At 42.2% G+C, this 19,158-nt stretch overlaps 1 protein-coding gene across 2 annotated transcripts in view; it reads left to right on the forward strand.

Moving 5' to 3' along the window:
* Positions 1 to 1,774: 1,774 nt before the first annotated feature.
* SLC14A2 (solute carrier family 14 member 2) overlaps positions 1,775 to 19,158 on the forward strand; it is a 65,375-nt gene continuing 47,991 nt past the window's right edge. Inside the window, exons 1-3 of one of the 2 annotated variants that reach the window (XM_068993570.1) lie at positions 1,775 to 1,954; positions 12,818 to 12,998; positions 13,963 to 14,152. In XM_068993570.1, the coding sequence (XP_068849671.1) occupies positions 1,775 to 1,954; positions 12,818 to 12,998; positions 13,963 to 14,152 (551 nt within the window). The remainder of the gene's footprint in view (positions 1,955 to 12,817; positions 12,999 to 13,962; positions 14,153 to 19,158) is intronic. The other variant, XM_068993571.1, reaches the window with a different exon arrangement.

Below are 19,158 nucleotides of genomic sequence, written 5' to 3' on the forward strand. Positions count from 1 at the left end.
CCGAGAGTTGGTGCTGTGGTTCATGCGGTCGCAAAGAGTTGGACACGACTGAGCAACTGAACTGAACTGAACTATGTGCCAGGCTCTGTGCTAGGAGCTAGGAGATACAGCAGTATAAGGAAAACTACTGGGTCCCATGAGAACATGTGATAGCAAACCATCAAAGAAGGCTTGTCCAACAGATGACAATTAAGACAACGACTGAGGGAAGAACAGGAGTTATCCAGGTAACGGGCTAGTGAGAAGCCTTCCAGGCAAACGGACCAGCATTTGCAGAGACTCTGAGGTAAAAAGTGCTAAATGGAGGCCAGTGTGGGGCCCAGAAATGAGGAGCAGGAGAAGCACAGGACAGGCTAATGCACAGTGGAGTCAGTGATGCAGAGCTTGAGCGCCATGCTAAAGATGCGGCTTTCCATCTGTAGCCCCTGGAGGGATTTAAGCAGGAAACATGAGTGGACTTAAATGTTAATGTGACTAATTTGACTGCTGTGGGGCACAGCTTGGTGGAGAAATCTGAGAAGAAGTGGGAGTAAGCAACTGGCAGTTATTTGGAGAAGTGGCAAGAGGTGATGGTAACTAAGTGGTGATATTGGACATCACAGTGTATTTTAGAGAAAGTTTTGGATTGGAGAGTGGGAGAGAAGGGAGTGTGGAGTTTGACTCCTGAGTTGTCTAAAGAAGAAACTTGGAAGGGAGACAGGAATTTTCCTGGGATGGGCCCTTTGGAGAGAAGAAGACAGGACTCAGGAAGGAACATTATGAGTTGTCTCAGTGTATTAAGTCTAAGCTTCTGTGAAGTAAAGAATTAAATCTGCGAATCTAGTTCTCAAAGCTAGGCTGCAAATGTTAGACTTGGGGGCCATAGGTATGTAGATGGGAGATAAAGCCACAGCAGCAGGAACCAATGAGGAAAACTTTCGATCCTACTGAGATACAACTCCATGCAGACCCAAAACCACCTCCCAAAGAAACAATAAATTCAAGTAAGACATAACTGAGCTGGAGGAGACCAAAAAAAGAATGGCAGAAGCAAGAAGGAAAGAAGTATAACTACCATTACACAGCCAGACTCAAGTGGAAACTGAAGACACTGTGAAGAGGTTGCTCCAACACCAAGCACTGGCATAAGCCCTGGCCCAGTGATGAAAGGAAAAGTGTCTCACATGGAGGAATCAGTGCACACAGCCTCCAGTGGGTCACACAAGAGCCACTTACTGCTCCTGGGGAGGGGAAGGAAATAGAAGCTGGAAAGGGCATTGAGGGCAGAGGGGAGAGAAGGGCACTGCAGGCCAACAGACAGCAATATAGGCTGCATAGCAACTAAGGAAATGAACTTCTCCTGGAGCCCTTCTCAGCTGGAAACCCAGGTCTACATGTACGTATCAAGGGCAAAATTCATGTGCAACTAATCACTGCAATAAAACAGCGGGCAGAACAGTACCATCGGCAATATGAAAGATAGAGAAAAAATATTTTAGTGACCAGGAGAAAAGAGATATATTCTTACTGAGTGGTCAGGGAGCTCTGCACAGCAGAAATGGGCTTTCTTCTGGACTTGAAAGAATGGGTGGATTTTGAACAATACAGGTCATGTTGGTGGAGGAATGGCTCCAGGCCCCTCTGGTAGCACAAGTGACTGGAACAGTAGGTCCCTTGTTTCAGAATAGACCTCAGAATAGACCTCCTACGGCCCCCATCTAGCATCAGCCAAGTTCCTGGGGCTCCATCCTGACTCACTTGTTCTTTCCCTTCCCTTTTACCAGCTGCATGACCGATGAGCAGCCAAAGCCTGAAAGAGATGTCTGATGTTCACACTCACAGCAGCCCTCTCCTGGCAGAGCCTCTGTCCAGTAGATACAGACTCTACGAATTGGAGTTTCCCAGCCCAAGCTGCTCGCCCAACTCCCAGGATGCACACCCAGCCCTGCCTCTTCTAGAAATGCCTGAAGAAAAGGTGAGGAATGTCCCTCCCAGGATGTTTCCCAAGTCGGGGTGGGAGGAAGGGTGGAGCATGCACGACCTAATGCCTATAACTGTCAGACTGGGGGAGATTCTGCCCACTCCCCAATACAGCTCACATCCACAATCAATCCCTCCTGACCTTGGACAGAAAATGTGACTCTGTGTGTGACATGATGTTAAGGACAAGTAGAGAATGCATACTCGATACACACAAGTCTTCCAACCAGTCCCCCAAATCTTTCTCCTTGTATCCGCTCCATGAATTACCCTACTGTCTTCAAAAGGAAGCCCTCTTTCAAAGCAGGCCTTTAGTATTCCTTGGACCCAGCACCATCAAAGCAGCATGACTAGCTACAACTCAGTGGCCAAGGACCCAAGACTGTTAAGGTTATTAATTAGATGTAATTCAGGTACCATAAAATTCACCTCTTTAAAGTATATAATACACTGGTTTTTCACGTATTTACAAGGTTGTGCACACATCACTATTATCTAATTCCAGAATATTTTTATCACCTCAAAAAGAAAGTCCATACTCCTTAACAGTCAGCCCTCCTTTCATCTTCCCCACCTCCGAGCCCCTGGCAAAACGACCAGTTTACTTTCTGGATTTATAGATTTGCCCATTCTATATATTTCATGTAAATGGAATCATATAATATATGCCTTTTGTGATTGGTTCCTTTCATTTAGCATAACATTTTGGGTTCTTTCAGTAATCATTCCCTTTTATGGCCAATAACATTTCATTGTATTTTCAGTTTTTGTTCAGTCATTAAGTCATGTCCAGCTCTTTGCAACCCCATGGACTGTGACATGCCAGTTTCCTCTGTCCTTCACTAACTCCAGGAGTTTGCTCAAATTCATGAGCACTGAGTCAATGATGCTACCTAACCATCTCATCTGCTACCACCCTTTCACCTTTTGCCTTCAATCTTTCCCAGAATCTGGGTCTTTTCCAAAGAGTCAGTTCTTCACATCAGGTGAACTGACTCATCTCAAAGTACTGGAGCTTCAGCTTCAGCATCAGTCTTTGCCATGAATATTCATGGTTGGTTTCCTTTGGGATTGACTGGTTTGATTTCCTTGCAGTCCAAAGGACTCTCAAGAGTCTTCTCAACCACCACATTTCAAAAGCATCAGTTCTTCAGCTCTCAGTCTTCTTTGTGGTCCAGCTCTCACATCCTTACATGACTACAGGAAAAACCATAGCTTTGACTGTACACATCTTGGTCAGCAAAGTGATGTCTCTGCTTTTTAATATGCTGTCTAGGTTTGTCATAGCTTTCCTTCCAAGGAACAAGCATCTTTTAATTTCATGGCTGCAGTCACCATCTGCAGTGATTTTGGAGCCCAAGAAAATGAAATCGGTCACTGTTTCCACTTTTTCACCTTCTATTTGCCATGAAGTGATGGTACCAGATGCCATGATCTTCATTTTTTTAATGTCATTTAAATCCAGCTTTTTCACTCTCTTTTTTCACTCTCATCAAGAGGTTCTTTAGTTCTTCTTCATTTTCTGCCGTTAGAGTAGCAGCATCAGCATATCTGAAGTTGATAGTTCTCCTGGCAATCTCAATTCCAGTTTGTGATTCATCCAGCCTAGCATTTTACATGATCTAATCTGCATACAAGTTAAATAATCAGGGTGACAGCATGCAGGCATGTCATACTCCTTTCCCAGTTTTGAGCCAGTCAGTTGTCCATGTCTGATTCTAACTGTTGCTTCCTGTTTCCCAGGAGACAGGTAAGGTGGTCTGGCACTCTGATCACTTTAAGAACTTTCCACAGTTTGTTGTGATCCACACCATCAAAGGCTTTTGTGTAGTCAACAAAGCACAAGTAGATGTTTTTTTGGAACTCCCTTGCTTTCTCCATGATCCACCGAATGTTGGCAATTTGATACCTGGTTCCTCTGCCTTTTCTAAATCCAGCTTATACATCTGGAAATTCTCAGTTCACATACTGCTGAAGCCTAGTTTGAAGGATTTTGAGCATAACCATGCTAGCGTGTGAAATGAGCACAATTGTACAGTAGTTTGAGCATTCTTTGGCATTGCCCTTCATTGGGATTGGAATGAAAACTGACCTTTTCCAGTCCTGTAGCCACCACTGAGTTTTCCAAATCTGCGGACACACTGAGTGCAGGAGTTTCACAGCATTATCTTTTAGCATTTAAAAAGCTCAGATGGAATTCTGTCACCTCCACTAGCCTTGTTCTTAGTAATGCTTCCTAAGGCCCACTTGACTTCATACTCCAGGTTGTCTGGCTCCAGGTGAGTGACCATGCCATTGTGGTTATCCAGGTCATTAAGACCTTTTTTGTGTAGTTCTTCTGTGCATTTCTCTGCCTGTTCTCAGTCTCTGCTGCTTCTGTCCTTACCAAATAGGTCCTTACCATTTTTGTCCTTTATGGTGCCCATCCTTCCATGAAATATTTCCTTGATATCTCCAATTTTCCTGAAGAAATCTCTAGTCTTTCCCATTCTATTGTTTTCCTCTATTTTTTTGCATTGTTCCTTTAAGAAGCCTTCCTTACCCTCCTTGCTACTCTCTGGAATTCTGCATTCAGTTGGGTGTATCTTTCCCTATCTCCCTTGCCTTTCACTTCTCTTCTTTCCTCAGCTATTTGTAAAGCCTCCTCAGTTAATCACTTTGCCTTCTTGAATTTCTTTTTCTTTGTACGGTTTTGGTCACTGCCTCTTGTACAATGTTATGAATCTCTGTCCATAGTTTTTCAGGCATTCTGTCTACCAAATCTAGTCCCTTGAATCTATTTGTCATCTCCACCGATTTAAGTCATATCTGAATGGCCTAGTGGTTTTCCCTACTGCCTTCAATTTAAGCCTGAATTTTGCAATAATGAGCTCATGATCTGAGTCACCGTCAGCCACAGGTCTTGTTTTTGCTGACTCTGTAGAGCTTCCCTGTCTTTGGCTACAAAGGACATAATCAACCTGATTTTTATGTTGACCATCTGATGATCTCCACGTGTAAAGTCGTCTCTTGGACTGTTGGAAAAGTGTATTTGCTATGGCCAGCGTGTTCTCTTGACAAGGCTCTGTTAGCCTTTGCCCTGCTTCATTTTGTACTCTAAGGCCAAACTTGCCTGTTTTTCTGGGTATCTCTTGACTTCCTACTTTTGCATTCCAACCCCTAGTGATGAAAAGGGGTTGATGAATCCTTTTGGTGATGAAAACCTTCTTTTGGTTTAGTTCTAGAAGATATTGTAAGTCTTCATAGAACCAGTCAAATTCAGCTTCTTTGGCATCAGTGGTTGTGGCATAGACTTGGATTACCATGATGTTGGATGGTTTGCCTTGGAAATGGACTTGAGGTCACTCTTTCATTTTAAGGTTGTACCTATTTTGGGCTCTTTTGTTCATGATGAAGGCTACTCCATTTCTTCTAAGGGATTCTTGCCCACAATAGTCGATATAGTGGGCATCTGAACTAAATTCACCCATTCCCATTCTTTAATTCGCTGATTCCTAAGATGTCAATGTTCACTCCTGCCATCTTTTGCTTGACCATGTCCAATGTATCTTAATTCATAGACTCAACGTTCTAGGTTTTTACAGCATCAGCCTTCACTGTCACCACCAGACACATCCACAACTAAGTGTTGTTTCTACTTTGGCCCAACCACTTCATTCTTCTGGAGTTATTAGTAATTGCCCTCCACTCCTCCCCAGTAGCATATTGAACACCTTCCAACTTGAGGGGCTCATCTTCTGGTATCATATCTTTTTGCCTTTTCATACTGTTTATGGGGTTCTCAAGGCAAGAGTACCTAGAAGTGATATTTCTGGGTTACATGGTAAGTCTACATTCAACATTTTAAGAAACTGACAAATTGTTTTCCAAAGTGGCTGCATTAGTGTTTATTCTCACCAGCAATGTACACATTGTGCCATTCCACCTCCTCAACAAACTGTGTTGTCTTTTTTATTATAGTCTAGGTAAATGTGATGGAGAAGGCAATGTCACCCACTCCAGTACTCTTGCCTGGAAAATCCCATGGACGGAGGAGCCTGGTGGGCTGCAGTCCATGGGGTCGCGAAGAGTCGGACATAACTGAGCGACTTCACTTTCACTTTTCACTTTTCCTGCATTGGAGAAGGAAATGGCAACCCACTCCAGTGATCTTGCCTAGAGAATCCCAGGAACGGCGGAGCCTGGTGGGCTGCTGTCTATGGGGTCACACAGAGTCGGACATGGCTGAAGCAACTTAGCAGCAGCAGCAAGTAAATGTGAAGGGACAGCTCACTGTGATTTAAATTAGCATTTCCCGAATGGCAAATGGGGCTTCCCTGGTGGCTCAGTTGGTAAAGAATCTGCCTGCAATGTAGGAGACTGCTTGCAATGGAGGAGACATGAGTTCAATCACTGGGTCGAGAAGATCCCCTGGAGGAGAAAATGGCAACCCACTCCAGTATTCTTACCTGGGAAATCCCATAGAGAAGCCTAGTGGGCCTCTGTCCATGGGGTCACCAAGAGTAGGACTTAGCGACTAAACCACCACCAATGGCAGATGATTCTGGGACATCTTTTCATGTACTTACTGGCCACTTGTATATCTCCTTTGGAAAAATGTTTTTTCAAGTACTTTGCTCATTTTTAAATTATGTTACTTGTCCTTTTATGGTGGAGTTGTGTTCATTCTTCTTATATTCTAGATATTAGACCCTTTCCAGATATATAATTTACAAGTTATTTCTCCCACTGTGTAGGTTGTCCTTTTACTTTCTTGATAATGTCCTTAGAAGCACAGAGTTTTTAATTCTGATTAAGTCCAATTTATCTATTTTTTTCTTTGATTGCTTATCCTTTGATGTCATATCCAAGAAACCATTTTCTTATCCAAGGTCAAAAGATGTACACCAATGTTTTAATTGAATGCTTTTATAGTTTTTGCACTTACATATAAATCTTTTATCCATTTTAAGTTACTTTCTCTATATGATTTTAAGTAGGGATACAATTTCAGTCTTTTAACTAGTGAGTATCCACTTGTCCCAGCACCATCGTTAAAAAGATTATCCTTCCTCCACTGAATTGCCTTGATATTCCTATCAACAATCAATTGACCATAAATACATGGGTTTGTTTCTGGGCTCTAATTTCTATAGGTCCGATTTATATGTTTATTCTTAAGGTAATACCACACCACCTTGAGCAATGGAGATTCATAGTAAGTTTTGAAATCAGGAAATATGAGTTTTCCAACTTTGTTCTTCTTTTTCAAGATTGTTTTATCTAATCTGAGATCCTTGAATTTATATTTTAGGATCCAAACTTCAATCTCCACAAATAAATAAATAAACAAAAAGGCAACTGACATTTTGATAGGGATTGTATCAAAACTATAGACCAATTTGGAGAATATTGTATCTTAACAAAATTAAGTCATCCAGTCAGTGAGCATAAGCTATCTTTCTTTTTATTTAAGTCTTTAACTTCTTTCAGTGATGTTTTGTAAGTTTGAGTGCACAGTTTTACACCTCTTTTGTTACATTCAGTCCAAACTATTTCATTTTTTTTCATGCTACACAGATAGAATTGTCTTCTTAATTTTATTTTTAAATAAAAATAAAATCTGTTTTTGTATGTATACTGATTATCTACCCTGAAAACTTGCTGAATTAATTCATTATCTCTAACAGTTTTGGGCTTTTTTTTTTTGCAGATTTCTTAAGGTTTTCTGTACAAAAGGATGTCTTCAAATAGAGATAGTTTAAATTTGTTCTTTCCAATCTGGTTCCCTTTGTCTTTTCTGTTTGTTTGTTTGTTGCCTAACTACTCTGGCTAAAATTTCTAGTACAATATGGAATAGCAGTGACAAGAACTCACATCTTTGTCTTGTTACTGATCTTAGAGGGAAAGCATCCCGTTTCACTATTAAGTGTGATATTAGCTCTGAATTTTTTAATTATTAGGTCGAGGAACTTCCTTTGTATTCCTAGTTAGTTGATTGCTTTTATCAGAAAGGTTGTTGAATTTTTCAAATAGTTTTTCTGTGTCTGCTGAAATAACCATGTGAGTATTTTTCTTTCTGAAACAATCTATTGATAGTTTTTATAGGTTGAAACAGTCTCAAATTCTTAGAACTCTCTTTGGTCATAATCTTTTTTACATCTACTGGATTTGTTTTGCTAGTATTTGTTAAGGATTTTTGCATCTATATTCATAAAGCATATTGATCTATATTTTCTTTCTTGTCATGTCTTTGTCTGGCTTTGATATCAGGATAGTACTAGCCTCATAGATTATCTTAAGAAGTGTTCCCTTCTCTTCTGCTTTTTGGAAGGTATTAGAATTAATTCCTTAAGCATTTGGTGCAATTCACAGATGAAGCCACAATTTCTTTGTGGGAAATTTTAGGTTGGTTTGACTTTTACATATTTTACAAATATCCTTCTGTGTTTGGTTTTCTTTTTTCTTTTCTTCATTTTTAGCTTTAATCCTTTCCCAGTGGATCTTTTTCACTCCACTGTGGCCAGAAAACATATTGTGTATGATTTCAATCCTTTTACTAATGTTTTTAACCATAAAAATGTTTTACTTATTTGATGGCCCAGCATGGTCTATGGGCTTCCCAAGTGGTGGTGTTCAGTCGCTCAGTCGTGTCCGACTCTTTGTGAACCCATGGACTGCAGCACACCAGGCTTCCCTGTCCTTCACCAATACCCGTCAGTGATGCCATCCAACCATACCATCCTCTGTCATCCCCTTCTCCTCCTGCCTTTAATCTTTCCCAGCATCAGTGTCTTTTTCAGTAAGTCAGCTCTTCACATCAGGTGGCCAAAGTATTGGAGCTTCAGCTTCAGCATCAGACCCTCCTAGTGGCACCGTGGTAAAGAACCCGCCTGCCAATGCAAGAGATGTGGGTTCGATTCCTGCATTCCCTGGAGAACGAAATGGCAACCATTCTTGCCTAGGAAATCCCATGAACAGAGGAGCCTGGTGGGCTACAGTCTCTGGGGTCACAAAGAGTCAGTCACAACCAATCACACATGCACACAGCATCCCCTATATTGGAGAAGGTTCCATGTGCACCAGAAATGGTATATTCTGCTGCTGTTGGGTGAAGTGTTCTACCGATGTCTATTCGGTCTGGTTTATTAGAGTTGTTCAGGTCTTCTATTTCCTTGATCTTCTGTCTAGATAGTCTATCATTTTTTTCAAATGCAGTATGGAAGGCTTCAGTTATTATTATTGAGTCAATTTTTCCTCACATCAATTCTAAAACCTACTGCTTCATAAATTTGGGGGCTTTGTTGTTAAGCATGGAGTGTTTATAATTATTATATTTTCTTGGTAGATTGATCATTTTATTATTAAACTTTTCTTTCGTACTCTCTAGTAACAATTTTTGTTTTAGCAAAAGGTCTATTTTGCTAATATAAGTATAGTCACTCTAGCTTTTGTTTTTTTTAGTAACTGTTTGCACAATATATATTTTTCCATCCTTACAATCAATTTATATTTTTCAATATAAAGTATGTCTCTTTTAGAGAAGATATAGTTGTATAACTTTTTAAATTCTGTTCTGCAAATTTCTATCTTTGAAGTGTGTAATCCATTTACATTTAATGTAGTTACTGGTAAGTTAGGATTTATGCCTGCCATTTCGCTATTTGCTTTCTATATATGATATATCTTTTCTGTTTATGTATTATTTCACTACCACCATCTTTTATCTTAAACAGGTATTTTCTAGTGTATCGTTTTAATTCTTCTGTCCTTGTTATGTATATGTTTTAGTTTTTTGTCTGAGTAGTTGTTCTGGATATTATAATTAAATGTCAATATATAAAAATATAGTTTGGATTAAATTCAACTTAATTACAATATTACACAAAGCTATGTTACTGTGTAACTCTATCCCTACCTCTCTTGTGCTGTTATTGTCCTACAAATGACATCTTTATATATTGTATGCCCATCAACAATAGAGCTGATTGTGGCTCAGACATGAGTTTTTTGTTGAAAAATTCAGACATATTGAAGAAAGTAGGAAAAACTGCTAGGCCATTCAGATATGACTTAAATCAGTGGAGGTGATAAATAGATTAGAGGAATTAGATTTGGTAGACAGAGTGCCTGAAGAACTATGGACAGAGGTTCATAACATGGTACAGGAGGCAGTGACCAAAACCATCCAAAGAAAAAGGAATGCAAGAAGGCAAAGTGTTTATCTGAGGAGGCTTTACAAATAGGAAAGAAGAGAAGTGCTGCTGCTGCTGCTAAGTCACTTCAGTTGTGTCCGACTCTGTGCGACCCCATAGACGGCAGCCCACCAGGCTCCCCTGCCCCTGAGACTCTCCAGGCAAGAACACTGGAGTGGGTTGCCATTTCCTTCTCCAATGAAGAGAAGTGCAAGGCAAGGGAGATAAGGAAAGATAGACCCAACTGAATGCAGAATTCCAGCTAATAGCAAGGCCTATGCCCAAGCCTTTTAAAGCCCCCTTTGGACATCCATTTTTTCCTTTTAAGTTTTTGATTAGCTTCTTGTTTTCCTCAATTGTTATCCACCACCTCAGGCACATTGTTTCCCAGTGTTCTCACTGCCTTAATGGAGGAGAAACTTTGAGGGGGCCTCAGTTCACCATTTCTACTGACATCCTCAAGATATTTAAGTTTTGATGCAGGGACGAGGTTAGAGAAATCTGTAGACCATTAAAGTACAATAGAAACATAATGTGAGCCACACATATAAGTTTAAATATATATTACTATATTTTAAAAGTAAAAAGAAAAGAAATAGATAAAATCATTTTATTGTTTAGACGTATAGCTGATTTACAATGTATTAGTTTCAGGTGTACAGCAAAGTGATTCAGTTACGTGTGTGTGTGGGTGTGTGTGTGTGTGTGTGTGTGGGTGTGTGTGTGTGTGTGTTCTTTTTCTGATTCTTTTCCCTAATAAGTTATTGCAATATTTTGTAAAATATTGAGTATGGTCCTTGTTGCTTATCTATTTTATATATGGTAGTGTGTATATGTTAATCCCAAACTAATAATCCCTCCCTCCCCTTTCCCCTTGGTAACCATGTTTGTTTTCTAGGTCTGTGTGTCTGTTTCTATTTTGCATGTAAGTTTCTTTGTACTGTTTTTTTTTTAGATTCCACATATAAGAGATATCATATGATATTTGTGTTTCTCTGACTGGCTTACTTCATTTAGTATGATCATCTTTGGGTCCACATGTTGCTGAAAATGGCATGATTTCATTCTTTTTATGGCTGAGAAAGAGTCCATTGTATAAATATACCACATTTTCTTTATCAATCCAATTGTCCAACTGATGGACTCTTACATTGTTCCTATAGTCTGGCTATTGTAAATAGTGCTGCAGTGAACACTGGGATGCATGTGTCTTTCCAAATTGTGTTTTTCCCCATATGTACGCCTAGGAGTTGGAATGCTGGATCATATGGTAGCCCTGTCTTTAGCTTTTCTACATAGTGACTGTACCAATTTACATTCCCACCAAGAGTGTGGGAGGGTACCTTTTTCTTTACACCTTTTCCAGCATTTATTGTTCATAGACTTTTTGATGATGGACATTCTGACTGGTGTGAGGTGATACCTCACGGTAGTCTTGATTTGCATTTCTCTAATAATTGGTGATGCTGAGCATCTTCTATGTGCCTTTTATCCATCTGTATGCCTTCTGTGGAAAAATGTCTGTTTAGATCTTCTGCCCATTTTTTCATTGGATTGTTTGTTTTTGTGATGTTGAACTGTGGCTAATCTAAATTGAAATGTGCTCTAAAATATATTTATCTCTAAAATAAGCAAACAGTTCATACAGGTGAAATTAGTTGAGTAATATGTTTTATTTAACTTAATATGTATGAATATATTATTATTTTAATATATAATCAATAGAAAGCATCATTGAGGTCTTTCATACATTCTTTTTTCATACTAAGGCTTCAAAACCCACTTAAGCACATCTCAGTTCAGATTAACCACATTTTAAGTGCCAAGAGCCACATGTCCTACTGGCTACTATATTGGAAGACATAGTTTTAGAGCAAGGAGTCCTGACCCAAGGGTTCATAAATGGATGGAACTTAGATGGAGAAAAGAATTTATCTTTATTTTCACTAACCTCCGAGGAACTTTAGCATTTACTTCGATGATAAATGCAAGCAATAAACAACAGCCACATTAGTAGTACCTGGGATTTTTGTCGTTGCCAGAGATTGGGTTCTCCCAGGAAGCTGACTCCGAGGTGGAGATATGGATCTAAGACGCTTACTGGGGTCTGTCCTTGGGTCAATACTTGTAGAGAAGTGAAAGCAGCAGGACTGGGCCGAAGCTGGGCTGTGATGTAGTCAAGAGCAAAGGTCGTGGGTGATCCTGCCGTGAGTGCTGGAGCTGGAATGGCCCTATGCAGTTGTCCTGAGTTGACATCCCACATATTCACTCATCTCTACCTTGGGATTATAATCGGTATTGGTATTGGATCTACTGCCCCTATATGTACATCGAGTTTTTAAAATATTATGATAACCACATTTCAATATAATTGGTTTTCGTTGCAATCTCATTTTATGCATTTACAAACATTCTAGAGAGAAGTCCACAGGCTTGCCAAACTACCAAAAAGAATCCACGGACACACAAAGTTAAGAACCCTGCTATGAGGAATGTGTAGTGGTCCTGGGAGGAGCAGGCCTGCATGAAGCGCTCTAGACAGCATTGCGCAATGGACATGTATCTCATAATCCCCTATCTTTATCAAAAAAAAAAAAAAAATCTGACGATCTTCCCTAGCCCCAAACACCCCTGATCCCAAAAAGCTCTGTTATTTAATGTTTTATCATGGTTCTTCCTGAAAGGATCTCCGGTCATCCAACGAAGAAAGCCACATTGTGAAGATTGAAAAACCCAATGAAAAGGATACAAGAAGAGAAAGTGGGGCAGCCCCTCAGGGCTCTGCCGGCCAAGGGGGCATCGGTCTCTTCCAAGCAGTGGGCTACCTCACAGGCGAGATGGAGGAGTACAGGAGCTGGCTGGAAGGTAGGCAGATGTCCAGGGACGAAGCAGCCAGGCCAGGCCAGGGAGCCGGTGCTCCCCCTGGCTTGGACTGGGGAAGCTGCTCCTTCACTTACCCATGGCAGGTCCCAGCCCCAAGCTGGCTCCAGTGAGCATAATGTATCCTACCATCCGAATTTCCATGATTTCAGAGTTCAGTACATTTCACTGATTTTAGCTCTTGGCCAGTGCGTCACTCCTACCTGGAATAGATATAGGGCAACCATAGTGGCAACATGTAAGCCATTTTCTAGCAAACTAAATGGTCATTCCTTCACTTATTCCACAGTCATTTTTTCTGTGCCAAGAAAATATTGGCCTCACCCTCCCCAGTGTTCCAGGTTCTTTCCTTATAACATCATTCATCTGCCAGTTTCCTTAACTAATGTTGCCACAAATACCCCCCACCCTCCTCTCCCTCACCTGCCGCCCACTTGCACAGGTTGTCCTGGAAACCAAGCCAGGGAATGAGACAGAACATATGTCAGTCTTCAGTGTCAATGCATAACTCAATGCTAATTTCACAGCTGGGCTAAAATCGTTTCTTTCCCAGCTTTTTTTTTTCCCTCCAGACCAGCTTCTTTCCTGCTCAGATACCAGCCCTCAACTGAGCCATAGAGTTCTACACAAAAAGAGTTTCCTTCCCTCCCCACCTCTTCCTTTGGACCAATAAATTTCCCTTGGAATGATCCTTGGGCTTCCTTGCCAGCCAAGCTGATGGCTGGAACAGCGTTGAATTGGTCTCAGCGTGGCACTCAGTCTGTACGACAGAACGGACAGCCACCGTGGACTGACTGCCAGGCCACTCAGAGGCTCAGGCTGAGCACCCGGAGGAATGAGAGAGGTCCCCACTAGTGCGGCCCTGTCTGCTTTGGTTGCCACGCCAACCAGCGGCCCGGCAGGGAAGCACAGGCTCAACCCTGCTGATGACTCTGCCTATCTCTTTCAGATAAACCCCTGGCCTTCCAGTTCACAGACTGGGTTCTGAGGGGGGCCGCTCAGGTGATGTTTGCCAACAACCCTCTCAGCGGGTTCGTCATCTTCATAGGGCTCCTGATCCAGAATCCCTGGTGGACAATTACGGGAGGTCTGGGGACTGTGGTGTCAACTTTAACTGCCCTCATCTTGAGCCAGGACAGGTGAGTTCCTCTCTGTGAGGGTCTTGGTTTCTCGGAGTAGAAAGGTGGAGAAGCAATTACTTGAGTGACCAGCCAACTGTACCCTAGCATCAGCCAACCAGTTTCCTGAGAATCACCTTTGAACATGTCACTGGAGTTCTTCACACAGTGTGCTCACAGCAAGTGACAGCACCAGGCTCCATCTGACTGTAGAGCCTTCTGGAAACATTCCCTCAAAGGCAGATGTAGCTGTTCTTCCTTCATGGAGCCTACAATGCAGTTGAGGGAGATACAACTAACACACAAGAAATGTCTCTGAATAACACTAGGCAGTATACATACTGGAGAGTTCAGAGCAGGCAGACATCTCTACGTGTTGGGAAGGTTAGAGAGGGCAGCCTTGAACTAGCAGCGCTGATGTGGGAGAGTGGAAGGCCAGCAGGCAAGAGGGTAGTGCCGGGGTGGTTTAGAGAAGGGAATAAACAAGAGCCAGAAAGCACAGTGGCAGGCGGGGGAAGCGGCCAGCTCTGCACCAGGGCCACAAATTCCAGTAACAATAGGTAGCATTTTATTGAACTGACCTTTGCCATAAGTTATGGTTCCCAAACTTTCCTGAGGGCCAGAATCACCTGGAGTGATTGCTAAGAAATGTAGTTTCTCACTTCCCCCCAATTCTTCCTCCTTCCCAGAGATGTTCCCTTTCAGCAGATCTGGATATGGGGGTGGTGTTTTAAATAAGATTCTCCTGGGTTCTTCTGATGACCAGAGAGGTTTAGGAATGCCTATGATCTCAATTTTTTTTTTTTAATTTGGGGTCACAAATCCATTCACATATCATGAATGGTCAGCAGCTTTAAAAAAATTTTTTTTAATTAAAATAACAGCATCAAATAAAACAGATTAGAGTGATCAATACATAGTAAAGGTAAAGGATTATTTTGTGAAATTTTTGTTTCAATCATGTTGTGTGTGTGAGAGAGAGAGAGAGAGAGAGAAACTGGGTCATACTATGAAATACATTCCTTCCTTACTGTGGAGCACTGTCAAAAGATTGAAAAATACCTTTTAGCCTTGTTACCTGTGGTTCTTCCTGTGACTTCACAAAGCAGATAGTGAAGGTAAAAGCATTCACATTTTGCAAGTGAGAGAAAGGAGGCCGGGAGTTGCTGACGCATGGTGCCATGGCCAATGAGCAGCAGGGCTCAGATTTAGACACGTGGCTGCTCCCGCTGGCACATGGACAGAGTGGACAGCAGAGCCAGAGGCCCCTGGTGACCCCAGAGCCTGGGGAGCGATCCAAGCTGCTTGTGTTGTAACCAGTGCCACACTCCTCCAGCCACCCGACATTCCAGCTCCACCAAGACACACGCCAGCTCTAAGCTCGAAGGCCATTCCAGGTCAGATGGATGAGAGGCTGAATTCTTCGGGGTGAAGTTCTGGCGAGTGACAGAAGAAATGCACTCCAGCCAGGATCTGTGTCTTGGCGTCTAGCACTGGGCTCCCTATTCCTTGCTGCCACTTACCTAAAGCCTCCCAGCAGCTGACACATAACTGGCCTCTGGCAGGATCAGCTCTTGTCCTTTCTGCTCGGTCGTTGTTTGCCAAAAATCCCCTGAGGTGAATTCCGTCTAGCCAACCTACAGGTCATCTTCAAGAAGCCCAGGTTCCTTCCTGATCTGACAGTTTGATTCTCCCCCTTCCCTGCTGACCATAATCCACTGGAAAACTTGCCAAGTCATTCAAAGAGTTGCTCCATGGATTTTTTTTTTGCTCCCAATTTTACAAGGGAAACACACACCTTGCCTGCCTAATCTTCCCAATTGTCCTGATTAAGAATCTAAGACAAGAGTGCATTAGATTAAAAACCCAATCCCTCAGCCGGATTCCAAAGCCTTCTCTGACAGGCCTCACCCAACCTACTACCCAACATCACACTCTTCCCAGCTGAGAACTTTTGCTTCTGCCTATCTAATCCCGTTGTTGTCGTTCAGTCACTAAATTCATTTCCGACTCTCTGTGACCTCACGGACTGCAGCCCACCAGGGGTCTCTGTCCTTCACTGTCTCCCAGAGTTTGCTCAAATTCATGTCCACTGAGCTGGTGATGCTGTCTAACCATCATCCTCTGTCGCCCCCTTCTCCTTTTGCCCTCAGTCTTTCCCAGCATCAGGGTCTTTTCCAATGAGTCAGCTCTTCAAATCAGATGGCCAAAGCATTGGATCTTCAGATTCAACACCAGTCCTTCCAGTGAGTATTCAGGGTTGATCTCCTTTAGGATTGACTGGTTTGATCTCTTCGCCATCCAAGGGTCTTTGGTGCTTTGTCTTCTTTACAGCTATACCTGATGTACCTGTACATCTCACATCTGTACAGGACTACTGGAAACACCACAGTTTTGACTATATGGACCTTTGTTGCAAGCTGATTTCTCTGCTCTTTAATAGGTTTGTCATATCTTTCCTTCTAGCAAGCAAGCTTCTTTTCATTTCATGGCTGCAGTCATGAAAGTGATTGGAAAGGGCAGTCCACAGTGATTTTGGAGATCAAGAAAATAAAATCTTACACTGCTTCTACTTTTTCCCCTTCTATTTGCCACAAAGTGATGGAACCAGATGCCATGATCTTAGTTTTTTGAATGCTGAGTTTTAAGCCAGCCTTTTCACTCTCCTCTTTCACCCTCATCAAGAGGCCCTTTAGTTCCTCTTCACTTTCTGCCATTCGAGTGGTATCATCTGCATATCTGAGGTTGTTGATATTTCTACCAGCAATCTTAATTTCAGCTTGTGATTCATCCAGCCCAGCATTTCACATGATGTACTCTGCATATAAGTTAAATAAGCAAGGTGACAATATACATACTTGTCATTCTCCTTTCCCAATTTTGAACCGGTCAGTTTTCCATATCCAGTTCTAACTGTTTCTTCTTGACCCTCATACAGGTTTCTCAGGAGACAAGTAAGGTGGTCTGGTACTCCCATCTCTTTAAGAATTCTCATATTTTGTTGTGATCCATAGTCAAAGTCTTTAGCATAATCAATGAAGCAGAAGTAGATGTTTTTCTGGCACTCCCTTGCTTTCTTCATGATCCACCGAATGTTGGCAATTTGATCTCCGATTCCTCTGCCTTTTCTAAATCCAACCTGTACATCTGGAAGTTCTCAGTCAACATGCTGCTGAAGCCTAACTTAGAGGATTTTGAGCATAGCCATCCTAACCTGTGAAGCGAGCACCATAGCACAGCAGTGGGAACATTCTTTGGTGTTGCCCTTTGGGCTTGTAATGAAAACTGACCTCTTCCAGTCCCGTGGCCTCGGCTGAGTTTTCCAAATTTGCTGGCATATTTAGTGCAGCACTTTAATAGCATCATCTTTTAGTATTTTAAACAGCTCAGCTAGAATTCCATCACTTCTAGTAGCTTAGCCTTTTGATGAAAGTGAAAGAAGAGAGTGAAAAAGTTGGCTTAAAGCTCAACATTCAGAAAACGAAGATCATGGTATCCAGTCCCATCACTTCATGGGAAATAGATGGGGAAACAGTGGAAACAGTGTCAGACTTTATTTTGGGGGGGTCCAAAATCACTGCAGATAGTGACTGCAGCCATGAAATTAAAAGACACTTACTCCTTGGAAGAAAAGTTATGACCAACCTAGATAGCATATTCAAAAGCAGAGACATTACTTTGCCGACTAAGGTCCGTCTAGTCAAGGCTATGGTTTTTCCTGTGGTCATGTATGGATGTGAGAGTGGGACTATGAAGAAGGCTGAGCGCCGAAGAATTGATGCGTTTGAACTGTGGTGTTGGAGAAGACTCTTGAGAGTCCCTTGGACTGCAAGGAGATCCAACCAGTCCACTCTGAAGGAGATCAACCCTGGGATTTCTTTGGAAGGAATGATGCTGAAGCTGAAACTCCAGTACTTTGGCCACCTCATGCGAAGAGTTGACTCATTGGAAAAGACTCTGATGCTGGGAGGGATTGGGGGCAGGAGGAGAAGGGGACGACAGAGGATGAGATGGCTGGATGGCATCACTGACTCGATGGATGTTGAGTCTGAGTGGACTCCGGGAGTTGGTGATGGACAGGGAGGCCTGGCGTGCTGCGATTCATGGGGTTGCAAAGAGTCGGACACGACTGAGCGACTGAACTGAACTGTTCTTAGTTCTTCCTAAGGCCCACTCGGCTTCACACTCCAGAGTGTTTGGCTCTAGGTGAGTGACCACACCATCGTGGTCATCCAGATCATTAAGACCTTCCTCCGGTAGTTCTGCTGCGTATTCTTGCCACCTGTTGTGAATCTCTTCTGCGTCTGTTAGGTCCTCCTTTGTGGTGCCCTTCCTTATATGAAATATTTCCTTGATATCTCTGGTTCTCTTGAAGAAATCTCCAGTCTTTCCCATTCTATTGTTTTCCTCTATTTCTTTGCATTGTTCATTTAAGAAGCCCTTCTTATCTCTCCTTGCTGTTCTCTGGAACTCTGCATTCAGTTTGGTATATCTTTCCATATCCCCCTTGTCTTTTGCTTCTCTCCTTTTTTCAGCTATTTGTAAAGCCTCCTCAGACACCACTTTGCCTTCTTGCATTTCTTTTTCTTAGGGATGGTTTCGGTCACTGCCTCCTGAATGATGTTACAAACCTCTGTTCATAGTTCTTCAGGCACTCTGTCTACCAAATCTAATCCCTAGAATCTATCTCATCACCTCCACTGTAAAATCTAATTCTACTTCCTGCAAATCCCTCCTCCTCCAGGGAGCCACCCCTGACTCTCCCAGTGCTCTCTGAACCCTCCTTTCTCTTTGAACAATCACAGAATATACCCCCATACCATATGGGATGGTTCTCTGCTTTCTGAGTCTGCTCTCACTGGCTATGTTGAGAACAAGAATTCCATCTCAGATGTTCCATATTCCACCACAGTGTCTAGCAAAGACTCCAACTTCATTTCTGGAAGGTCAGTGACATGTTCTACACTAAGGCTCTAAGCACCCTACATGACATCCATACACACATCATTCCGGGAAGCCCCAGCTTC

Source organism: Capricornis sumatraensis, chromosome 21, assembly GCF_032405125.1.
Source record: "Capricornis sumatraensis isolate serow.1 chromosome 21, serow.2, whole genome shotgun sequence".
NCBI lineage: Eukaryota > Metazoa > Chordata > Mammalia > Artiodactyla > Bovidae > Capricornis > Capricornis sumatraensis.